The sequence below is a fragment of the Acomys minous genome, assembly GCF_964271855.1.
Source record: "Acomys minous genome assembly, chromosome: 6".
Classification (NCBI taxonomy): Eukaryota; Metazoa; Chordata; class Mammalia; order Rodentia; family Muridae; genus Acomys; species Acomys minous.
Genome location: NC_140487.1, coordinates 22,373,701 through 22,396,551, shown reverse-complemented (window position 1 = coordinate 22,396,551; position 22,851 = coordinate 22,373,701). Strand labels below are relative to the sequence as shown.

At 40.5% G+C, this 22,851-nt stretch overlaps 1 protein-coding gene across 1 annotated transcript in view; it reads left to right on the top strand.

Annotated features, from left to right (window-relative positions):
• The window catches only part of VPS50 (VPS50 subunit of EARP/GARPII complex), an 83,392-nt gene extending 61,972 nt beyond the window's left edge, over positions 1–21,420 (top strand). Inside the window, exons 20-28 of the mRNA XM_084787576.1 lie at positions 798–904; positions 3,745–3,866; positions 6,644–6,724; positions 10,723–10,871; positions 12,337–12,433; positions 13,209–13,367; positions 16,148–16,269; positions 18,027–18,216; positions 20,761–21,420. Of these exons, the coding sequence (XP_084643702.1) occupies positions 798–904; positions 3,745–3,866; positions 6,644–6,724; positions 10,723–10,871; positions 12,337–12,433; positions 13,209–13,367; positions 16,148–16,269; positions 18,027–18,216; positions 20,761–20,880 (1,147 nt within the window). The 3' untranslated portion in view covers positions 20,881–21,420. The remainder of the gene's footprint in view (positions 1–797; positions 905–3,744; positions 3,867–6,643; positions 6,725–10,722; positions 10,872–12,336; positions 12,434–13,208; positions 13,368–16,147; positions 16,270–18,026; positions 18,217–20,760) is intronic.
• The last annotated feature ends 1,431 nt before the right edge of the window (positions 21,421–22,851 follow it).

Below are 22,851 nucleotides of genomic sequence, written 5' to 3'. Positions count from 1 at the left end.
TGTGTGTTTCTGTTCTGTTCGTCCTCTCCTCATGTCGTCTTTCTAACAGTGTCCTTCCATATAAGGTGTGCTTCTCTATATCTGTATCACCTGTTACCCTATTCGCTGTCTTCGCATAGCCTTTCAATTCCAATTCGAGAAAACATTTTTAATACGTTTCTGAAATCCATAGATTTGATACATTTATGCCTCGGTGAAGAACTTCCATAGGAAAACCTGTTTCAGAACTGTCGCAGATCTTAGAGTAGCTGCCACTCTCGTAGCCCAGGCCTAGTGCACAGCTCAGCCTCTCACATCAGACACACGCCAAGAGCAGCCCACCTGCCCAGGGCGCATTGCAAGCACACCAACAGAGTGGAAGGCACTAGGCCCATGAGTGCTCATCAACTGCAGTAGTGGAGAGGAGCCCAGGGCCCAGAACCTCAGAGGACTCACTCCATCAGATAGTCCAAGGAGTCAAACATTAACAGTGCCAAGAACTTAGAGAGCAGCACAATAAATGCCCGTGTAATGTCCAAGAAAACAGGTGCAAGCGGAAGAAAATCACAAAGACTTTTTGGGATTTGCAAACAAAATTCAGTAAAGAGATAAAAATGTTAACAGGAACTCAAGGTAAAGTCTTCAGAATGCCGAAAATACGTTTCTAGGCCTTCATTTCTCTTCTCTCTGGGCTGTGAGTTCATTTATGCGAAGGATTGGAGTAGATAATTTGTGAGTGAGAGCTAGATGGTAAACTGAGTAACTTACCGGTTTATTAGTCTGCCGTCTAAAGGCGCTTCTTTGTTTTCCATGTGAAGTGTTTCACGGGAGACCCTTAAGAGCAGGAAGAAATCGGACTATAGCTTAAATAAAGTGAACGCACCTATCCTAACAAACACAACACTGAACGTAATAAGGCTTGTTGGTGAGTAGCTGGACCTTTCTATTTTTTAAAATTATGTCAGTTATATAACTTTGTTTCAGTTACTGAGTTATTTTTACTTAAGTTTCTTTGCGTGACTACTGCATGTTTGCTGCAGTGGAGGACTGAGGAGTTGTACATGTCTGTGCCTCTCATCCTGTGCTGCTCCAAACAGTCCACAGATAGTTGTGCGAGTCTCACTTTCTCAGTTAGCTACTCATTAAGTACTGTGTCTTCTAATTCTTCTTCAGCATTCCAGCTGACTGAGTTAGAGGTCTGTGTACAGGGCGATAGTGCCAATTTCACAGCACAATGTTTTTCAGTTTAAATTGCCTCACAGAGCTCCCCAGCCTTCCTGTCAGATAAGCAGAGGGGGTAGTGACTATCTGCTGTTCTCGGGTCTCACCGAGGAACTGTTTCCATTGTAGGAAGCGTCTCATTTCAGATGAGACCTTCAGATGGTCTCACTGAAGGCAACCGGGAACAAATGCTGTCCTGACATACAGCTCCAAGGGGGATGTCGGTGTCTAATGTTGGTTTTTCAACATCTTGCCTTCCTTCAGCCTTTATATTTCACAAATTGCCCCATCCATTTGAGAGTAAAGTTAGAGAGGTTCTCTCACAGGGCTGTCTCCACCAACCAGGGATGACAGCACTGGCTGCAAGGATGTTCTGTTTGTGAAGATCCCTTTTCCCTGCTGCCTTGTCGGAGTGACTGCAGATCTGATGAAATGCTCTGTTATCTAGGATTACTTCTAAATGTCATTAACGAATATGATAAAATGTACAAAATGCCTCAGTCCTACTTTCTTTAGAGAAAAACATGCAAAGGTCATACTGAGATGAGAAGAAAAGGTATACATTGCCATGCCCCAGAAAAAAGACAGATTCCAAAAAGCTATTCTGTGGCTAATTATTGTCAGGATAATTAGCTTTGCTTTTTGTCCAGGAGAGGAACAGAAAGTGGCATGAAGAACGCTTTTGAATTTCCAGGATCGGAACTGGAAGGGTCCTGAGAGGTCGTCTGCTATGAGGCCCACAAAAAGAGATTGCCTGTCAGTGGTGTCCCTCTTATGTGGCCCCGGGACTCAGAGTCAGCCAAAGTGTAGGGTATCCCAAGGCAGCTTGTTCTGCTACTTGACTGATGTAACTTCTAAAACCCCTTTCCCATGCTGAACCCGAGTCTCCTCCTAATTCTGCTTGTTAGAATTAGTCTGCCTAAAAGATAAAACACATTTCTGTGTTTTCTGTCCTCCAGCTTTTCCATGGTCACTTTTCAGACACGTGATGGTAGTTTTCTGTTTGTCCGTTCCCCGTGCTTCCCTCTCCAGCCCACCTAACCCTCATGTCTATGCTCTGCAGTGATAGGTTCTCTAAATCTTGTGGGAACCTTGTCCTCTTTCTTAGCATCATATGGACTTTGAAGTTTTTGTTTGAATATACTGCGTGAGATAGTTTGTCTGTTTTGCTGAATGCGTTAAATTAGAGGCAGCGTCGGTGCCTTTAGCCTCAGGGCAGTCTGGAGCAGTGCTGCGCTCAAGACGGAGAGTGAGGACCCATGTGATGCAGCCACCACATGATAGAAGTGGTCTCTCTTAACCTTATTGAGCTCAGGTGACTAGAGGAGTCATATTACTGTTTATTTTAAATGTTTTAATACATTAAAGCAAAATAAGAAAGGAGGTTGTTACATTTCTTTCTGTTAAATCCAAGCACCAAACATAACTCTTAACTCCTTGGTGTAGGGAATTTGAGGAAGGAATGAAGTCTTCTGTGTCTATTAGAACAAATCCCTTGCCGTCTTACTGCCCCACCCCCACCTCCCAGGGCATGCCTGTCTAGTTTTTTTGTGCATATACATAAAGAAGAATTTGAGGAGAGCCACTCAAGGCCAGGGCAGAAGGTGGGGGCGGGGGTCTTTACTAAATGCTTGAGGAGTATGCACTGGCAACTGTAGTGGTGCTTCTCCTTGTGTAAATAAGAGAAACAAGTTGGTGGGGCCCCTGTGTCAGAGGCTGGACAGACTTCCCACGGATATGTCGGAGTAATGGCAAAGCATGCTGTGTGAGCAGAAAGAAGCTTAATTTAGGGGACCTGTCTGTCTCCTGGGGACTTGGAGTTGTTTACTTGATATTTAAAGCTTTGCTCATTCATCATGTGTCTGTTGGTAAATGATATTTGTCTTTTAATTATGAGGGGAAACTCAATCTGATCATATGTTCCTAAAAGGACATTGGATTCTATCAAAGGAAGCAGTGACAAGTGTACGTTACTGGCACTTTGAGGGCATTGAGCATATCATGTGACGTGATAAGTAGTTCTGGCCTTCGGGCACATGGTTTCACAGAGCTAAGGCTGAAGGACATGAGCGTTGCTTTCACTGTGCAGTTTTCTCTTGCTCAGTTTACTCAGGTTTCTCAATTTTGCTGTGTGTATGTGATGTTATGAAAAAATCCTTTTATCAGGTATGTTGTATATACCTTATTGAAGTTAAGTATTGTTGAAGAAATTATTTTAAGTGGAATCATCTGGAACATGGAGTGTGTGTTTATAGAGTTATCTGCAGAAGAGTAAAGAAATTTGATAAGAATTGGACAAGCAAGCAATACAGTATAAGAGAGGGGAAACACAGTAGTAGAAGCTTTGAATGCTGCCTTGTAGAACATTCTAAAGTGTTATAATTCCTGCCAAGTACTAGAAACGCAACTCATGTGATAAGAATGTAATAGTTCACTATTTAAGTATTTTAATGTAACATTCCTGTTGCCTTTCAATAAGAAGAGAGTCGCGAAATTTATTTTTTTTCTAATTCATCTTTGGGGTTTTTTTTTTCCCCCTTTTAGGAAAGTACATGCAGATGATGAACATCCTTAAGCCAATCGCCTTTGACGTTATCCACTTCATGTCTCAGCTATTTGATTATTACTTGTATGCAATATATACCTTTTTTGGTCGGAATGATTCAGTAAGTCAACTTTTAGAAGAAAAAATATCTCTTAAAATGTATTCATTTCCTCAACTGTAAAGTTTTTGATTCTGTATAAGTGGATAACACTGTTTTGAGAATCATCCATCAAGTAGGAAACTGTTGTTATCAGATGTCTGACTAATTGTGTTGTTTATATATTAATTTTAAGCTTTGATAAGATGAACATATTGCATATTGTTCAGATCTTTGGCAGAAAAAGTGAAATTGCTTTTTCTAACCTTGATGATATTTTGGCAATGAAAATGTGTGGGTTTCCTTATGCAAACCTAGACCCTTGTGCAACGAGGGCATAGTAACTGAGACAACTTTTTAAACATTGGCTCACAGCCTTAGCAGATAATGACAGATATTTATTGAGTAATTAGTTTTGTTGACTGAACCATCTGCCTTCCTCAGAACATTTCCTATCCCTCCTTTTGTGTTTCAAGCTTTTACCGAGTTTATCTCTTTCTGTTCCAATGTTAGTGCCTCATCTCTTGCTGTAAAGATTTTCACAGCCTGCCTGTGTTTGGGACCCCCAATCCATAGGAATAACTTTCCTAATGCTGTATTTTTAATATGTAAATTTTAATGTATGCCCACATCATTTCTATTAATATTTATATCTTTGCTATGATCACAAGTATAACAAAGGCATGATCCTTTAATAGACGTTCTAATGACTCAAGTTTCTAATTCTGGAATATTCTATGAAAAGAATGCCAGAGACAAAATATAAACAAATTTTTGTCCCAGAATTTGTTACTTTCAAGTGTGTACTAAACATCATTCAGAATTTAGAAATTGGTGGCTAGATAAACAGGTCCACAGTTAAGAATGTTTCCTCACAAAAGGGTTCAGACGGATGATGTTCAGGGTAATGATGCCAGACGGACACTTGGCTCTTCATGTCTGGACCACTAAGCATATCCTAGTAGTTTTTGAAGACTTCGTAATATAGAGGGTGTAATCTAAAGGTAGTGTAATTGGTTTGGGAATTAGTAACAGTAAGATGGCTAGGAAACTCCAGGTATTTGGAAATTAAATGACATCCTTCCAAATGAGTGGTTCAAAGAAGAAATCAGAGGAGAGTTAGAAACTGCGTTGAGCTGAATGATGATGATGCAAGCACAACACACTGGATGTGGTGGTGCGTCTCCGCCGGGCTCTGAACGGAGTGTCCGGACTTAAATGCCATCAGGGAAAAAGAAAGAAAAAGGAAAAAAAGTGCCACTTAAACCCAAAAAGAACAGAAGGTGGTAAATTGAAGAAATTGATAGCATATAAGAGGAGAGAAGTCCATGAAGCCAGAAGCTTGTTCTTATAACATGTGAAACTTGATAAAATGCTAACTGTACTGTCTGGGGGAGGGGAGGTGGAGGGAAATACTCAGTTCATGACATGGCACAACCAGAATTCATGTGCTTTCCTTGTAGGAAAGAAAAATACATAGCTAGTTTAGAAAATGTCATGGCAGTAATTTATAAGATTGTAATTATAGTCATTATGTGACCCAGCGATTTCACTTTTAGATATTTACCCAAGGAAATGAGAATGAAGGTATTGGTCAGACAACCATGAGAGATCCAGACTGGTCCTCAGATGTTTAGTTAGAAATTATGTCATGTCCACACTGTAAATAGAAATAAGCAGCACAAAATGCCGACAGTGTCAACCACGTATGGATCCTCAAGGCATGCTGTTTTAAAAAGCCAACACGAATATAATTCACTATGATTGTGTTTGTGTGAAAGTTTAGGAAACCACAAGGTGCGGTGGTACAGGAGTGGGGAGGGTAAGTGCATAAGGCACAGTGGCATTTTCCAGGGAGAACTCTGCTCCAAGCTGAGTGCTGTTGATTGAAGGTCACAGCCGATACTGAACGTCACATACTTAGAGTCAGTTGACTTTGTTTCATATAAATTATAAAAGTATGTATAGCCCAGAGAAATAAATTAGCTCATGCTTTCCCACACAGTGCATCACACGTCTGCTTTTAGTTTGCGCCTTCTTATCCTTGCACTCTGAGTGGGAGGAAAGTAAGAGTAAAGGCGTTCATGCTTGTGCATGTGTCTGCTCACACAATCACACACCCATTCTTTCTACGGCCGTGTTTGCTATAGTTGCTACTAATAACATTTTAAGTTTCTTGGGTCTCGGAGGATAGTTTAACTTTTCTCCGAGTACCTGTATGTACTTAACTACCACAGCTCAGCTAAATTTAGTTTCATCAATTGAATTGTACAGCCGACTGACTTTCTCATGCATTTACACACACCAGCTTCCTCCGTCACATGCTGTGGGGTGGCTTGTGTGAATGCTTTGACTTTAGTTTGTCATGAGCAGAATTGAGTGCAGTGAAATGTCTGATAGGCCTAAGAGAAGATTTTATTTCAAGCAACAATACATTTTGTTTAATTCATGTATGGAAAAAAGACTAGCAGCATTTCATTTTTTTCTGCTTAAATATAAACACAACAGATAATGTATACCAAAGTAAGGCATCTGGAAGAATCTAAAATGTCTCCTGGTGCTTCACATGCTCCTGAGATGTTACTTTAACCTTTGAGGGCACATGGATAGTTTGTTCTTTCCTTTGGGGCTAAGATTTGACTTTGGTTTTGTTGTTTGTTTATTTGTTTTGTTTTTCTTTTTGATGTGTTGGCATTTTAAAATGCCATTTGGAGACCTGCAAAAGCTAAGCATCTGTGCTAGTAAGCACATTACTACTCAGGTGCTCTGCAGCTGTGTGATGTGGTTCTCTTTACTTGCAGTTGGAATCAACAGGACTTGGCCTTAGTAGTAGCCGACTAAGAACAACTCTAAACAGAATACAAGAAAGCCTTATTGACTTGGTAAGTAATGACTTATGTGAAACACATAGTTGTTAAGCCAACTGTATATAAATGTGCATCTGTATCCCTGTGAAGAGTCTGAGCCCCTTAGTGTTATTCCAAGTTCATATAGGAAGTAAGAACTTGTTGCTAATAGTCTGACAGGTCTCTGATTGGCTGCATGAAGATCTGTATTCAGGGAGTGTCTGACATCACTTTATCATCACTTTGAAATTCAAGAGCAAAGTATGGACATGGTTTGCTTTGTAGCAGGAACTCCTGGGTCTTGACTGGTATATCAGATGATAAAATGCATGGTTTAGGATTGTACAGCAATATAAAGGTGATCCTCTGGTTTTTAGGTCAGGATAACATTGAGAACTTAAGTGTTTGTCTTCTGATTGGTCACTGTGGTGAGATGTTGCTTGCCAAGACACCTGTCTGCCTCTACGTTGACACAGGCTTCTCTGAATTTTCCTTTATTCCTTTAACTTACCCAAAACAAGCATTCATTATCCTATTTTGCATAATGTTTACATTGCATGCATACTTCTGTTATTAAAATGTATATAAAGCAATGACATTCATCTTTTAAGAAATAATGCCTGGGTGTGGTATACATGCCTCTGATCCCTGTCTTTGGGAGGCTAAGTGAGGAAGTGAGAGTTCAAGGCCACTTTGCCTACTTTGACAGTTTCCATGTTTCGTTATATATTCTGTTTGTCTTGGGATAGCTTTGGCCAGCAGATCTCACTCTGTGTAGATCTTAGTTCGCAGTTGAAGTCTTTCTTGTTTCTGACAAGATGCCTCAAGAACACTGTGTCAATCATCATCATTAAAATCATGCCGGCGTCTTTCTGTCACGCCTGCCAGTTACTAGACGATGACTGTCAAACTTAAGGCATGGATTATGCTTTAGGTCTTTCCACAAGACACATAATAAGACCGCACGACCGGGTAAACAGTGGGCCCACGCTCGTTCTAATGTGAACGCACTCCCCCTTCTCATCCTCACACTAAAATGCCCGACAGTTGCCTGGCTTTTTGGCGATAACTGGAGGAAATTATGTTTTTAAGTGGTGGGTTTGTCAAATATACAGCTGTATGTTCAAAAGTACTGCGCCTTCCTTTTTTCTCTCCTATCTTTTGGCACTTTTTTCCCTAAACATGTCCCAGTTTTAAGTGTTATTTTTATGTTCTCTGGAATCAGAAAATTGACTGGTATGTGAAAACCATCAAGCTGCCATTTCTCCTTCAGTCTGTAAGGACTGCCTGTGCCAGCTCTGTCCAGTTGCTGCTTTAGGATAACACTCCCTGCAATTCAATCAGAGTTTTCAAAACTATTTCCATTTGTTTCTGGAAGTTTGTTTGGTTTGTTTTTCTTGTTAGTTTCTGTATTTTTGCACAGATAAGCCGTGATTGATTGTTTCAGAAAAGTCTTGTTTACTGTTTGATCTAAGAGTGTTTTTAAGTTAGCAGATAATCTCTAATTTGTTTCTGTGGTGACAGAAAATGTGATGGGGTCACTAAGTTGCTTGAATAGGCAAATAATAAATAGGCCAATCAACTCGGAACTAAGTGGAAATACGTTTCCTCACATGTCAATTAAAACCTTAGACTTTTTCATAGTTTTATGTTCTCTGTACACATCTTCTGGTTTTCACTTTTAAGTTATAAAAGGCAAATGGAACCATTTTGATCCTTTAAAATGCTACCTGAAATAATTTATCATAAAAATTTTGTTTAAAATTTAGAAAATGTATTTTCCACATCAAGGGGAAACTACTGTTGCTGATCCAGTGCCAGAAAAAAAGACTTTACTCTTCTGTTTGGTGACTGTCTTAGTGACTGCTCTGTTGCTGTGAAGAGACAGCCATTTCCAAGGCAGCTCTTATGAGAGAAAACATTTAGTTGAGGCTGTCTTAGAGTTCGTGGACCTAGCCCGTTGCCTTCACAGCAGGGGTGTGCGAGCAGGCACGTGTGCTGAAGAAACTGAGAGCTACATCCTGAGCCACAAGGCTGGGGTGGCAGAGAGCGACAGAGAGACAGACACTGGGCTTTTGAAACCTCAAAGCCTACCCCAGGGACACATTTCATCCAACAAGGCCACCCTCCCCCTTGTCCCTCTAATCCTAGCAAAGGTTCCACTCCCTGGCATTCACATATGAGCCTTTGAGAACCATTCTTATTCAAACCATCACAGTGATGATAACTAGATTGCTTAAAACCTTTGGACAGTGTTTACATGAGACCCGGCCTTTCTGTGCAGCCCAGGCTAGCCTCAGACTAGTCATTTCCTGCTTCAGCCTCTTAAAGCTGAGATTTCAGGTATACACCACCACACCCAACTTGAACATATGCTTATCTAAAAAAGCATTTTCAGTTGCCCAGAAAAATCTGTTGATTTAAGTTCTCTTTATAACGGTAGGACAATGGCAACAAAAGGCTAAAGCATTACTCCTGCCATGATTAGAGAGGTTACATTTCTCATCTGTCTTCAGAGGGTCCCATGCTCCTCCCATGAGGCTACTGTTAGCTGAGCCACAGCACTGCTGCACCGGGGCTTGATAAGCACTCCACTTACTCATGTCAGCCTGAGTGTGTGTGTGTGTGTGTGTGTGTGTGTGTGTGTGTGTGTGTATGTGTGTGTTTGTGTGTGGCTGGCTGGCTGGCTGGCTAGCTGACTGAAGTGTATTTTACATGTAAACTTAGTATAAGTAAATAATTGCCAGAAAAGTTGGTGCCTGACAGACCAGTCGTGGAGCAAAGGAAGACACTAGATTAACACCCTTGGGCAGCAGATCCACTGCTCTCTGAATGTGTTTGTGGCAGAGCTTTGTACCTAAAGGGTGGGACCAACACATTTGTGTGGGAGGGGCCAAGCAAGTAGCTAGGCAAGTGCTCAGCCCCTCCTGCCAGTGCTTTGCCATTGTTCACTTACGCAGCATATGCTCTACTAAACTCTTCTTCAGTTTATCTCTTCTGGAAGCTTTTTTCAAAATGTAATAAATACATGTTATTGTCAAGTCATTGCTAAGAAAGGTACTGTAAATCAGACAATGGTTATCATTGATTCATGCCTAATTATTGTTAGGTATTATTTTGAGCCAGAGAGTTCTTTTTAATGCAGTTGTAAATGAAAGTATCTTTCTTTGAGATCGAGTGTAGTGACTAGTTAGGTCTCTACTCTGAGGACAGTATTTTTAGCATCAATTTTTCATGATAGCTTGTCCACCCAGATGTGACACTATTCAGGTATCTGGCCAACGTCTTGGTCTCCAGCTACGTCAAGTTGCCAGTTGAGTACTCATTAGCTAAGACCTCAAGACACTTATAATACGAGGTATATTTCTGTGACCTTTGGCAATGTGTGTAGCTTAAACCCTGCTTACCCTTTGCCTGGCACCTGAGTAAGAAAAGGACTTCTAGTGCGTGTGGTGTCTGGTGAAAGGGAAAAGGATTTTCCTGACCATGGATGAGCTGTGTCAGGGCTGCTGCCTAGGCAGCTGTTGATCTGATTCTGTGTCAGTCTGTTGGACAGTGCCAAGGAGCACAGCATATCTGTGGACGTCTCTCACCTCGATTCACACGGACCATCTTTGTCTTCATAAGTATCTGACCCAGACATATGCAGTGCTCTTAGCTTTGTTTATAACTGCATTCTAGTTCTGTCTTCTTGAGATTACATCAGACTGCCTTGGTTAAGTTTCGATTGTGAAATAACTAATCAAACCATACATTGCTATTTCATCAGTAATTCTCAAGGATCAGACCCTCACCTTTCAGGTTTTGAGAGACATCACTCTATGAAACAGCTGCCAGTTAATGAAGATTTTCTGTGCATATGGTGGTATGCTGTATATTTTAAGTTAGTATAGAAAGGAAAATTCCAGTAGTTGCAAAGTAGAAAAGCAATAAAGCTGAAGCTAAGTGTGTGTCAGTGTATGCCTGTGCCTGGGGTTGTGCTCACCGTGTGTGGTTCACTGTTTATTACTACTGGACTTCCTGTTTCTTTGCAGGAGGTTTCAGCTGATCCTACTGCCACACTCACAGCAGCAGAAGAAAGAAAGGAGAAGGTACCCAGCCCACACCTCAATCAGCTAGTGATTTTGTCATCTGGGGATACATTGTATGGGTTGGCAGAGAGAGTGGTAGCCACAGAATCCTTGTAAGTTGTTTAAAACAGTTGCTTTGCCATAAATATTTAAGGAAAATTGTGAAAAGTAAGCATTGTGTAATTATACTAATTACTATATAATACTCTCCTCCTAAACACCACTTACGCATTGTTGTAAAGTATGTTAGAATAGATTACTAACTGATATTTTTAGTTGCACGGTTCCATGTTCTGTGTCTCTGTGCGTGCGTGCGTGCGTGCGTGCGTGTCTGCACTCATGTGAATGGGAGAGCTCGTGTTTATGCAGGTGCATGTCTTTGTACATATGAGGGCCAGAGAACTACCCTGGATGTCATTCCTCCGATGCTGTCCCCTTGGGTTTTGAGACAGGGTCTCTCATTGGCCGTTGCCCAGTCTGGTAGACTGTGTGAAGAATGAGTCCTGGGGACCCACAAGGGTTGGCATTACAGTGTGCCACCACCCTGGCTTTTTATGGTTGGCTTTAGTTACATGAATGAAAGTAAGGCAGTGTGTTAAGTTTTGCTAGGTAACAAGATGATCCCTGTTAAGTCATACTGTAAAAGGTGGATGCTATATTTCTTATTCTTGGTTGGCCAGAGAATCTGTGGTAACTGTTATGTAGAATTCACTTTGGGTATCAGCAAGAATGCTTCTTGATCTTTTCCAACCTCCCCCCAAATTAATTCAACTAAAGCATATAACCTGGTCGGTCCATAAGGTGCAGCCCAGTATAAGGTAAATATCCCCCTGTACATAACAGCAGTCTAAGAAAAGCCATATTCAGTGGCAGCAGTATCTACAGGCAGCAGTTAGGGTGCACTTACCTGCTGCTTCTCCTGAATACATGTGCCAGCTGCTCCCAAGTCTGCGCTCTTTGTATGTTAGCAACTCTGGGTTACTAATGGCAAGTATCCCTTTCGAATTTTGGAGTTCGAGTCTTTTGTATATTGAATGGAATCTTTAAAAAGAAATCCTCTAAAAGACAAACCATGGACTGGAGAGTTGGTGAAGTAATTAGAGTGCTTACAGCTTTTGCCAAGGGCCCCGGCACAATTCCCAGCATTGACATAGCTCACAATCATATATGACCCTAGACCCAGGAACTCGATGCCCTCTTTTGACCTCAGTAGGCACCAGGCATGCACATGCAGGCAGACCACTCACATATATAGTAAATAAATATTTTTTAAGGAAGCCCTGTGATTTTAGTTAGTTTGTTTTTAGTATTACCCAGGCTCATATCTTACATGTGAAGGGGCATAACTCTACACCTTGGAGCCTGATTATGTCCCTTGACATGACTGTTCATGTAACTGAGAAAGGAGCATCCACTGCTGTGCGGCACTAGGGAAACTTGTCCAGTTCACAATAAAAAGTTACTAAAGTGAAAACAGTTTGTAGTTGTTTTTTGATCTTAACAGATTTATTACACAGGAATAACAACAGGTTCTAAATTCTGTCATTTGTTTATACCATGGTTATTTATTCTCTTTAGAGTATTCTTGGCTGAACAGTTTGAGTTCCTTCAGCCACATTTGGATGCTGTGATGCCTGCAGTCAAAAAGCCCTTTCTACAGCAGTTTTACTCTCAGGTCAGAGATGCTCTTGTCTGTCATTTCAACTGTGAGAAAGGTGCAGTTGCCACTGTCATTTAAGCTGCTTGTTAGTTTATCACTAGAGATCAGGTTCCAGGAGAGCTGTATAAAATGCTCTTCTATTTGATCGTAGCGTCCTATGTTAAACAACTTACTGAACATTACGAGTTTTGAAAGAGACAGACAGACCAAAGCGCACCAGTTAGAGCAGTATGTAGAAGAGCATTAGAAGTGCTTTGAAGATGAGTGGCAGGACATTTAACCCAGACTGGAGGAGCGTGATCTGAGTTTCCAGAAGGCTGTCTGGAGGAAGTGTCTAAAACTGGACTCAGCTGTAGCGAGCAGGCTGGGGAAACAGTGAGAAGAAAGCGTGGTGCATGTGAACCCGTAAGGAAAGATAATACAAAGTACTGTCAGCCTGCAATTAGACTGGAGTTAGACCTTCCAGGAAGGTTGGAATGTTTGAAAGAGGTGTGTGCTTTGGAAGGACTCTTTGGAGGCAGGTGAAGAATGTTAAATGACACTTCTAGGGCTAGGTGGGCTCAGTCCAAGGCTGGTGGTGAGAATGGAGCCCCAAGATAAGGTAGGAGGAGGAGAGATGGGGGAGGTGGAAACAAGGCCTCTGTCCCATGTTAAAATACTTTCTTAATTGGAATCTCCAATTGTATACCATATATTTCCTTATGTGAATCATACTAGGAAATGGCAAATTATTCTCATTGGGTGTGGCATTTGTAGAAATAATTGTTTTTGTTTCTGTGGAACATTTCAGACAGTCTCAACTGCCAGCGAACTACGCAAACCCATTTACTGGATTGTGGCTGGAAAAGCTATCGATTATGAGCAGATGCTTCTCCTCATGACTAATGTGAAATGGGATGTCAAAGAGATCATGTCACAGCACAACATATATGTGGATGCACTGCTGAAGGCAAGTGCCCTGGGAATTGTCTTTGCTAATGATTTCTTTTTAAAGAGATGTGTGGCTCTAAAATAGGAAATTCCGCTTAGTCACCACTCATTTCTGGGGTGGGGTGAATTGATGTATGGGGACCTAAATTTTGTACTTGTTTTGATCTGTTATACCTACAGATTCATGTTTTTTTGTTTTTGTTTTTGTGTTTTGTTTCCTCCCTGGTTTCTAACATTGAATCAGTTTGATTATTGCATGCTGTAGCTGCCTTCCTGATAGGACCCCAGTAGGCACAGCTCTAACCCAAGATGGTTTTTCTATTTAACTAGTCATCTCTAGTATTGACAGGGTCATCTCCTTACTCCTGCTGGTGTTTTCTATACATCTCGTTACTTTCACAAGGTCTTCTCTAATCTGCTATTTGTGTGTAATGCCTGCTTTTGTAAGTTCCATAAAATGGCCACAGTTCACCCTTTTCATTTGTGTGTCAGGCCATACTTATGACCACCACACCGGACCTGATAAAATCTTTGAGTGTGTTTGCTAATTAAGGAACTTATATAGCTTGAGGAATATCTGTTCTAGAGACAGGAGCCCACAGATGAGCTGAGCAGTATCTATTGGTATACAATGCTGTGAACAGAGTGAACCAGCCAAAAAGAGAGGGAATGCTGGCGTGTGGGTGAGAGAGGAGTACCACCCATGGACTCTGTTCACAGGAGTCTAATAGTGAAAGTTAGGGAAGGTACCATGTGGAGTAGCTACTAAAGGAGAATCTGGGAAAAGGAAAACGACTTTCAGAAAGATTTCTTTCTCCTTTCTGTCAACGTAGAGAAATTGACCTGTAAAGTCCTGGTTTGAATCTCAATTATTATCATTCTTGGTAGGCTGGGATACCTGAGAACCAGGAGAGCCGTAGGTTAGAACATAAGTTAGGTAGAGTTGGTCTGCAGTGCCCTCCTGTAGGGCTCTCAGGCTACTCTAGACTCAAAAGCTGTACTTAGTGGTGTCTTAGAGTATCTGTGAAGCTCTCAGTCAGGGGTGACAAGTCTAAGTCTTCTGTTTTTGCTGTCCTGGAACTGAGAGATCTTTGTCTTCTGAGATATCAATTGTTGCTTTTAACTTGGAATGTAAAAATTAAGTGCAATTTATAAATAATGATTCCTCCTCACCTCAAAACAATATTTTTATTTTTTATGACGTTTTCCTATTTTATTGTGATAATACTCAAGGTAGGCGGTTTTTTGTTTGTTTATTTTTATTCTGTTTTGTTTGCCAGAATTCAGATGCTTAGAAAATCCACTGTTGAAGCTCAGACAGAATTGTTGTGTAGGCTGGCCTGATTTTCCATAGATCTCATCTTCCTGTTACCTGTTGATGTGATGAAAAGGGGCGGGCAGGTGGCCTGAGCCTCTGTTAATAAAGCACCAACCCCAGGCATGTGGACTCTGCCCTTGTGACCTAGTTACTTTCCAAAGACTCCACATTGAACACTGTCATCCTAGATGTTGAGCTTTCAGAAGATGAGCTTGAAGCAACAAACCTTTGGGACCATAGCCCATGCCAACCATCAGGCGCATGGGATAAAGGAAAAAGTCTCCTGTGCCCAGGGTACAGCTCTGAAAGGAACTATGGGCTTTTGCATCCTAATTCCTTGAAAAACTATTATTTTAAAGAAGAGCCAATATCACTTAGATTGTTAATTTTAATCCATCCTTTTTTTTAGTCGTCCAAGGCCTTCTTTAAGGTTAAGGGCTAAAGATCAGATATCTTCCGTTCTTTGTGTTCCTCTCCTGAGTTTAAACTGGGTGAAAGCAAAGCCCACTGTTGCTCTCAAGTAGTCCCGAGTAAAGTGCAGTGCTCATGAACTTAACAACAAATAGTAAGTTTGTGTGTGGAGCCTATAACTTTCTAAAGTAAAATATTAATGAAAATTATCAAACTATGACTTGAACTCCAAGGCAGTTTACTGTAGCAAATGCATGAATAAATACCATAGGCGATGCTGCTGCTCGCTGGGAGCCCTGAAATGAGACCGCTGATGGAGAGCAGTTACTTATTTAGCTTTGATTTTCAAAAAGTAAGCTTAGTGAGTTGGAGGCACATTTCTTTAAAAAAAAATAATTAAAAGCAATGAACTGTTAAAAATAAATCAGCAAGGAAAACTATGATTTGGGAAGTAGCCGAAGAACAGTATGCAGTGCAGTTAGCTGTCGTCAGGGCAGCTGGCCTGGGCTGAAGTGGCCTTTCTTCCTCTGTCTCATTAGTACCTGTGATTGCATGTTGGCCCCAACTTGCTAAACATCTTGTCACTATCTGTTCAGGAAACTAGAGAGAAATACCATCTTAATTAACCTTCTAAATGTATGTGAATTATATTGCGGGGAAGCGCTGGCAGTCTTCCTTTTGCTTGTGAGCATTTGTGACAGTAGTTGAAAGAGACCATCCACTCAAGGTGAACTACTTCCTGCTGCTGGGAAGTCACTCGTGTTTCCCAACTTAGTTCTTTGTTTTCATTTTAAATATAATCTTGTTGTGAAAGTTAAGACAATAAAAATGCTTAGTTTTCTGTAGCCGATAGAACGTATCTCATGGTTGTTTTCCTTCATACTAAAATTTTGTGACTAGGGCCTACCTTTCTAATTGTTTTGTTTGTAATAGTGTATTTAATGTGAAGTAATGTTTTTTGTTTTCTCCTTCATTTGGTTAAAATCTACAACTTTGGAATTTTTAAATATTTTTCCTGTGGGAAAATACTCTGGCATTAAAATTATAGCCATGACTTTTGTCCTTCTTAGGAATTTGAACAGTTTAACAAACGGTTAACTGAAGTTTCTAAGAAAGTTCGGATACCCTTGCCTGTATCAAATATACTTTGGGAACATTGTATACGGTTAGCTAACAGGACCATTGTGGAAGGGTAAGTTTCATGAGAGGGTTAACTGTTTCTTAAGTTATAATACAGTATATAAATGACATATGATTACTAATGGACAGAAAGCACAGATAGAGATCAAGAGTAGATATGCTTGATGTCAAGTTTGAAAGAGCCATAGATCACACTGTGCCTGTCTCCTGTGGCTTATTTTGTTGATACTAATATTGAACCAAGATAGCATATGAATGGGGAATACAGAACCATTAGATTATCTGAAAGTAAGACTAATAATTATTACCTAATATGTTTTATGGGGATGCTTAACATTCACTGGACAGTGAGCCTAAGATTTCACAGATTTTATTGACAAATCCTGACTTGCCTAAGTTTGTAATTGTTACTGGGAAATCTTGGGTCAGTAAGTTCAGACCTAAAGACAGTGAGTGACTTGTTGGGTCTACAGTGCTCACATGCAGAGAAGGCTTCTGAACTCCTGGTGCTCCATGGCAAAGCCAGTCTTCAGATCACCTGTGTCACAGTGCATCCCTGTCTTCATCTCCCATAGACTCTGCCAGTCTGTCCATGGTAGCTTTCCCACTTACTTGACACTACCCCTACTCTGGCCACATCATCTGACACAAAGGAGAAAATGGGCCCAAGAAGCAGACATCTATTTCAAAGACCATGTACACACTGAATTTTATACCATCATTCATCTGATTTTTCTTAACTTTTTCTTTGTTAAGAAAAGAATGCCTTATAGGGTGAAAGCAGGAGGGAGGGAGGAACGGGAGGATACAAGTGATAGGATAACAATTGAGTTGTAATCTGAATAAATTAATTAAGTTTTTAAAAATGCCTTAGGCCAGGCAGTGGTGACATACATCTTTTATTTACAGCCAGCACTCAGGAGGTAGAGTCAGGCGGATCTCTGAGTTCGAGGCCAGCCAGGGCTACACAGAAACCCTGTCTCGAAAGACCAAAAAGAGAATTCCTTAGAAAGTGGGAAAGTGATGTGTATGAACTATTAAAAGACCAGTGCTATATGTAAGATGGCCATGTGACCAGCTCAGCTTAGTAGTATTGAAAGTAAATTTGCTTAAATAAAAAGTGATCAATAAGTTGTTAACTTTCTACATTAAACCACTTTTATCTTAAATACACACACACACACACACACACACACACACACACACACACACAGACTATTGATTACTAAATAAATATTAGTTGTGATTTTTCTGGTCAATTTCTTAAAGGAAATAGCTCACTTTCTAACATTGAATAGATCATGACTTAAGAGTAGTAAAATATTGTTCTGTGGGGTTAATATATCTATTATTATTAGGCATCTACCTTAAAACCCAATATTTCAGTAGTGAGGTGTATCAGAATATGTCCATGAACTGTTTTGTTATGGAAAATATGTACAACGTTGATGGAAGAAATATTTCATTTGTTCCTTTTTCATTGAGTTGCTACAATATGGAAATGTTTTCTTACGTAAGTATGACTTTGGAATATTTGAGTATATTTATATAAATAATTCCTGGTAGCCAGAGTACCTGATTGAGTATACCTTTCTTGCAGACAACTGTGTTAGCTGAATTCAGAAAACTGTAGTTTGTAGAGAAAGAAGAACTTTTGAGCTGTTTACTTTCTTGGCTTTGCAAGTGAGGAAAGTGAAGGGATAAACAGATACATTAATGCATAGCCCGGACACAGCCCATCCTGGCACACAAGGCCCCTGACTGTTCTTTTCATTTCATTTCCTGTTGTCTCACTGTTGTGTCTCTTAGATACGCCAACGTCAAGAAGTGCAGTAATGAGGGTCGTGCCTTAATGCAATTGGATTTTCAACAATTTTTAATGAAACTTGAAAAACTAACCGATATTAGACCCATTCCTGATAAAGAATTTGTGGAAACATACATCAAAGCCTACTACCTAACTGAGAATGACATGGAGCGCTGGATCAAAGAGCACAGGGTGAGAGCAGGCGTGGTGTGGGCTCTTTTCCGTGGTGCTGGTAACTCAGAATACAGTTTTACCGTGTTCACACTATCTGTCTTTGGCCTCATCAGACCCTTGAGCTCCTTTGAACTGTGTCCTAGAATCAGAACATGGGCTGGGGTTTTCCTGTGCTTCATGATGGGAAGAGGCTGAGCATGGCTTATATCAAAATCAGCAGAGTGTACCAGCACTGAACTGATTCCTAAGCTCTAGAGCCTACATTTTGTACTCTTAAACAGAGCAACAGTAGCATCCTCCTCGTGGTGGCCTGGAGGGATGATTCAGAGATGCTTAGAACTTGTGGCTACACTTCTACCAAGCATAAGAGTTTACATTTCATATAGATATGATTGCTTTTCTTCTGCTACTTAGACTTCTGAATTTCTGCGGCTTAATTGAACACAAACACATCAACATTTTCGGCAGAGAGCACTTCTCTCTGACCCTTGGATCATTTGTCTGGATAGACAGTTTGTGAGGAATCTCAAGGAAAATGTGCAGAGTATTAAAGTCACTTGCAACCAAGCAGGAGCATCGCAAGTTGAGGACCAGCCTTGGCTTTGTAGTGAGTTTAGGGCCAGCTTGGGCTACATGAAATTCTGTCTCAAGCAGAACAAAATTAAGCAACCAAACTAAACTAAAAAAAAAAAAAGAAATCACTTATAACTCCAGTGTTCACTTGGCCACTAAACATGGGTAAAAGATGAGAGTAGTTTTCTATTTCATTTAGGTAAGGGAATGAGTTAACATTTGTATTTAACTTATTATTATTTTTTTTTAGTTTTAACATGGTAAAAAGAAGAAATAACTTGAGTATGATATTTGTAAATGTCTAGAGTTTGTTGGAAGCAAGTTGAAATGTACATGCTGTTTTTAAGCACTTTATGATAAGACAGAATTGAGAAAAATTTGACCACTCTTTTCCTCACTGCATTTGAGAACCAGAGTCCTATATGCAGACGGAGTGCTGAGTGGTCAGTTATTAGCAGAGGAAGCTGCCAGCTCGGGGTTGCTGTGAGGACATGGAGCACAGCAGGAGAGACAGCACGGCTCGGAGTGTCTATTTCACTTGATGCAAAACCCATGTCCCTTTTAAGCTTGCTTGCTTGCTTTCTTTCTTTCTTTCTTTCTTTCTTTCTTTCTTTCTTTTTTAATATAGGAACTAAACATTTCAGCCTGGCAGTTTAGAAACTAACTGGATCGTTAAAGCTCTTTTTAAATTCCTCATATTATAACTGTTAGGCAGTTAGTCAAATGGAGACTGAATATCTTTCACTATCCAGAGCTCTCTGGTTTATGTGTTTCCACAGTGCATTGGTAGGGTAGGCACGGATGGTTCCAAGGAAAGCCTGGCGTACTGGCATTTGTTGTTGTTGTTTGTTTGTTTGTTTGTTTTTAAATTTGTAGTTCAATTACATTTCCCAAAAAAGTACAGGGAATTTCCTGCAGGTTCTTTCCATACTAAAAGCAGGAGTTGTCTAGAACAACTCCTCATCTGAGCAAGTCCAGTGCCCAGGATGATGGAGACTGAGTGCTGACCAGACAGAGGAATTGCTTTACCATGTAGTGACAGGTGCTACCAAATGACACCATTTGCTGAGGGTTTAGAATGGACTCTTACTCATGCTTTAAATAAAAGGGTGCTCTCTGTAACAATGCCACCTTCAGGGCAGGCATCTTCCTGTACTCCTCTAAGGTGAAGGTACACAGCTGTTCTTCCTTACCTTAACTTCTGTTGTCTAGAAGAAAAGCCGTCTGTATGCCCATCTTACTCAAACTAGATAGATTTGGACAGTGAAAAATATTTAAACTTTTAATGCTTGCCTAATAGTTATGAAGAATTTAAAAAGGGTAACTTTGGGCTAGAGAGATGGCTCAGTGGTTCAGAGCACTTACCTCTCTTGCAGAGTTGACTCCCCGCATTTCCAGGGTGTCTCATAAACACCTGTGACTCAGGTCCAGGGAGTCGAGCACCCCTTCTGACCTCTGCAGATACCATGCACATGTGTGTACATATACATACGTGAAGGCAAAATATTCATACACATAAAAATAAAATAAATCCTTTTAACTCATTTAGGGTGTCTTTCTGATTCATTGTCTTCTTGTTTTTATGTATTAAAGGAATCATTGTTCCTTTGCAGATTCTAACTAAAATATAAAATGTAGAATGCACTTTAAAATTTGAAATAGCAATGTATTTTGATAACTTAAAAACAGACTATCTCAGAAACAAGTACAAAGTATATGACCTTTAAAATGATGAGCAGCACATACATTACATCGTCACATTAGCAGATTCTGTTGCTGCCTGCCTCCTGTGTAGTTGCCTCTAGTGCCTTACCTGAATAGCACAGTAGCTGCTTGCCTTTTATGCTCCATCTGTAAGTTCAACTGTTCTGGTTTACAGTGCTCAACCACCCGCTGGCATCGGATATCTGCCCTTCCTCTGTTGTGTTAATCAGACGCATCAATTTTAGCGCATTGGGTGTTAACTTTGGATTTTCTTTCTTTGGGCAGGAATATTCAACAAAGCAGTTGACCAACCTGGTGAATGTTTGCCTGGGATCTCATATCAATAAGAAAGCGAGACAGAAGCTCCTGGCAGCTATAGATGATATAGACAGACCTAAAAGATAATGAGCCGAGCTCCTCCCCAGAGGCACTGGTCTTCTCTCAGTCGACATGGCGTGGACGGCAGTTGTTCATGCACTCCTGACAATTCTCTGCGAAGAAAACTTCGAGCATGTCCTTTTGAACTGGAAAATAGAAAATACTCAAGTGCGTGTGGTGTTCTCAAGTGACTTTTATATGCTCCAGTCTCTTCAAATTTTGTTCCTAATTGTTGTAATCTTTTGCTGAAATTATCTTATTGTCATAATTATCACTATGTAGCTACAGTTATACATTTTACAGAAGATATATTATAAATACACAGTTGGAAGGAATGGTGGCTAATGTGTCTATGAATTTTTGGAGGGTAACTTAATAACGTGAAGACGAATGTACAGTATTTCCTAATTATGAGCTTTGCATGAGAATTTTTTAAAAATGTAAGTAAAATAGTTGGATAAATCAATATGTTCTCTGTTTTGAACTGTCAAACCTCTGCCAGGGTTAATTTGGTTATAACTGTGATCATAAGTGATGAAATTTAATAAATGTTATACTCTAAAACAAGCAGCTATGTGATACTACATTTGATATTTCTACCTGACAGGACGATTTCAGGAAATAATAATGTAATTTTTTAGTGTGTTCTCAGCTTAGTTCTCTTATATCCTGAAACACCTGGTGGTATGTCATCTCATCGCATGTATTTCACCACTGCCTGAGTAGCATAGCCAATAACTATTATGAATTTCCTTCTTTTTATAAAAATATAATATACACGCTGTCTTTGAATTCAACTTTTAGGACAACAAACCCTGGGTTGGATGGCTGAAGGTAGAGATGTTAGTCGTGTTAAGTATGGGTTGCGCGTATATCTTCCTTAAGTATTTGCCCTGACCCAGGTGTGAGCTCTGTGAGTGTTAGCAGTGCAGACTTCAGAACCCAGCTAACTACGCTGTGATGCTGCTCTGAACTTTCCCCTTGAAATCAGGGATAATACACCAAAAAACCTGTTAATGTTGTAGTTGTGCGTTCTTTCTGGCCCAGGGTTGCAGGTTCTCTAAGCTAGGTGGTGTGTGGCCAGAGGTTACTGTGTAGGATCTGTGGCACTGGTGGCCCCAGCACGCCCAGAAACCTCATCAGAAACTGGTCTTATGTCTCGTGAGTCCGAGGGGCTAAGGTGAAGAGTGTGGGTGGCGTGGGGTTGACAAGACATCTGCCACTCATTCCCTCAAGAGACAGACAGTATAATTTGAAGCAGGGCCAGCGTTTGCTCTGCTGGGGTCGAAGGTAATCACTGTGATGACTTTCGTTTTCACCCTTTCGCTCTACAGTTCGTATATGATCAGTTTAAATCTCTCTTGTAACAAGGTGGGTTTGGTGCATCGTGGTCTCCTTGCGGCAGGAAGCTGAGTATGTGTAAGGTACATTCTCCTGCAGGCTTCATTTATTCGCACCCACTTGAAAACAGATGAGCGCCTTGGTCCTCGTGTTTGAATGGCACAGCCAGCTAGGCTCACTACGAACTGATCAGTCTTGATGTCTTAATTGACTAGAGGCTGCTAATTTTTGTAGAAGGCGATTTTATCTTTAACTTCCATTCATTTCTACTTTAGTTACCTCTGGATAAAATGAGCAGCAATTATCTACCTGCTAGAGCCTGGTTCTCTCTGGCTAATAGGACAAGGTACAGAAGAAATGCTTCCTTTACAATAAGAGCCTCAGCCCATCCTGCAGACCTTTAAGCCCACCTTTGCTCTTTCCATCTTCAGAATAAGAGTGGAAGGTTTTCTCAGTGCTTCTTGAAAAGGTTTTGTTTTGTTACCGCATTTAAAGGCAGCATTATAAACTCGGCATCAGAGTAGTAAGAGGAGACTTAAATCCCAAAATTACCTAATAACTGCAGAGAGCAGACATTTCTTGAATACATTATACAGTGACACCAAATGACACCAGCATAATATTTTGTGAGCTATAGAACTGAAAAGCTGTGAAAGT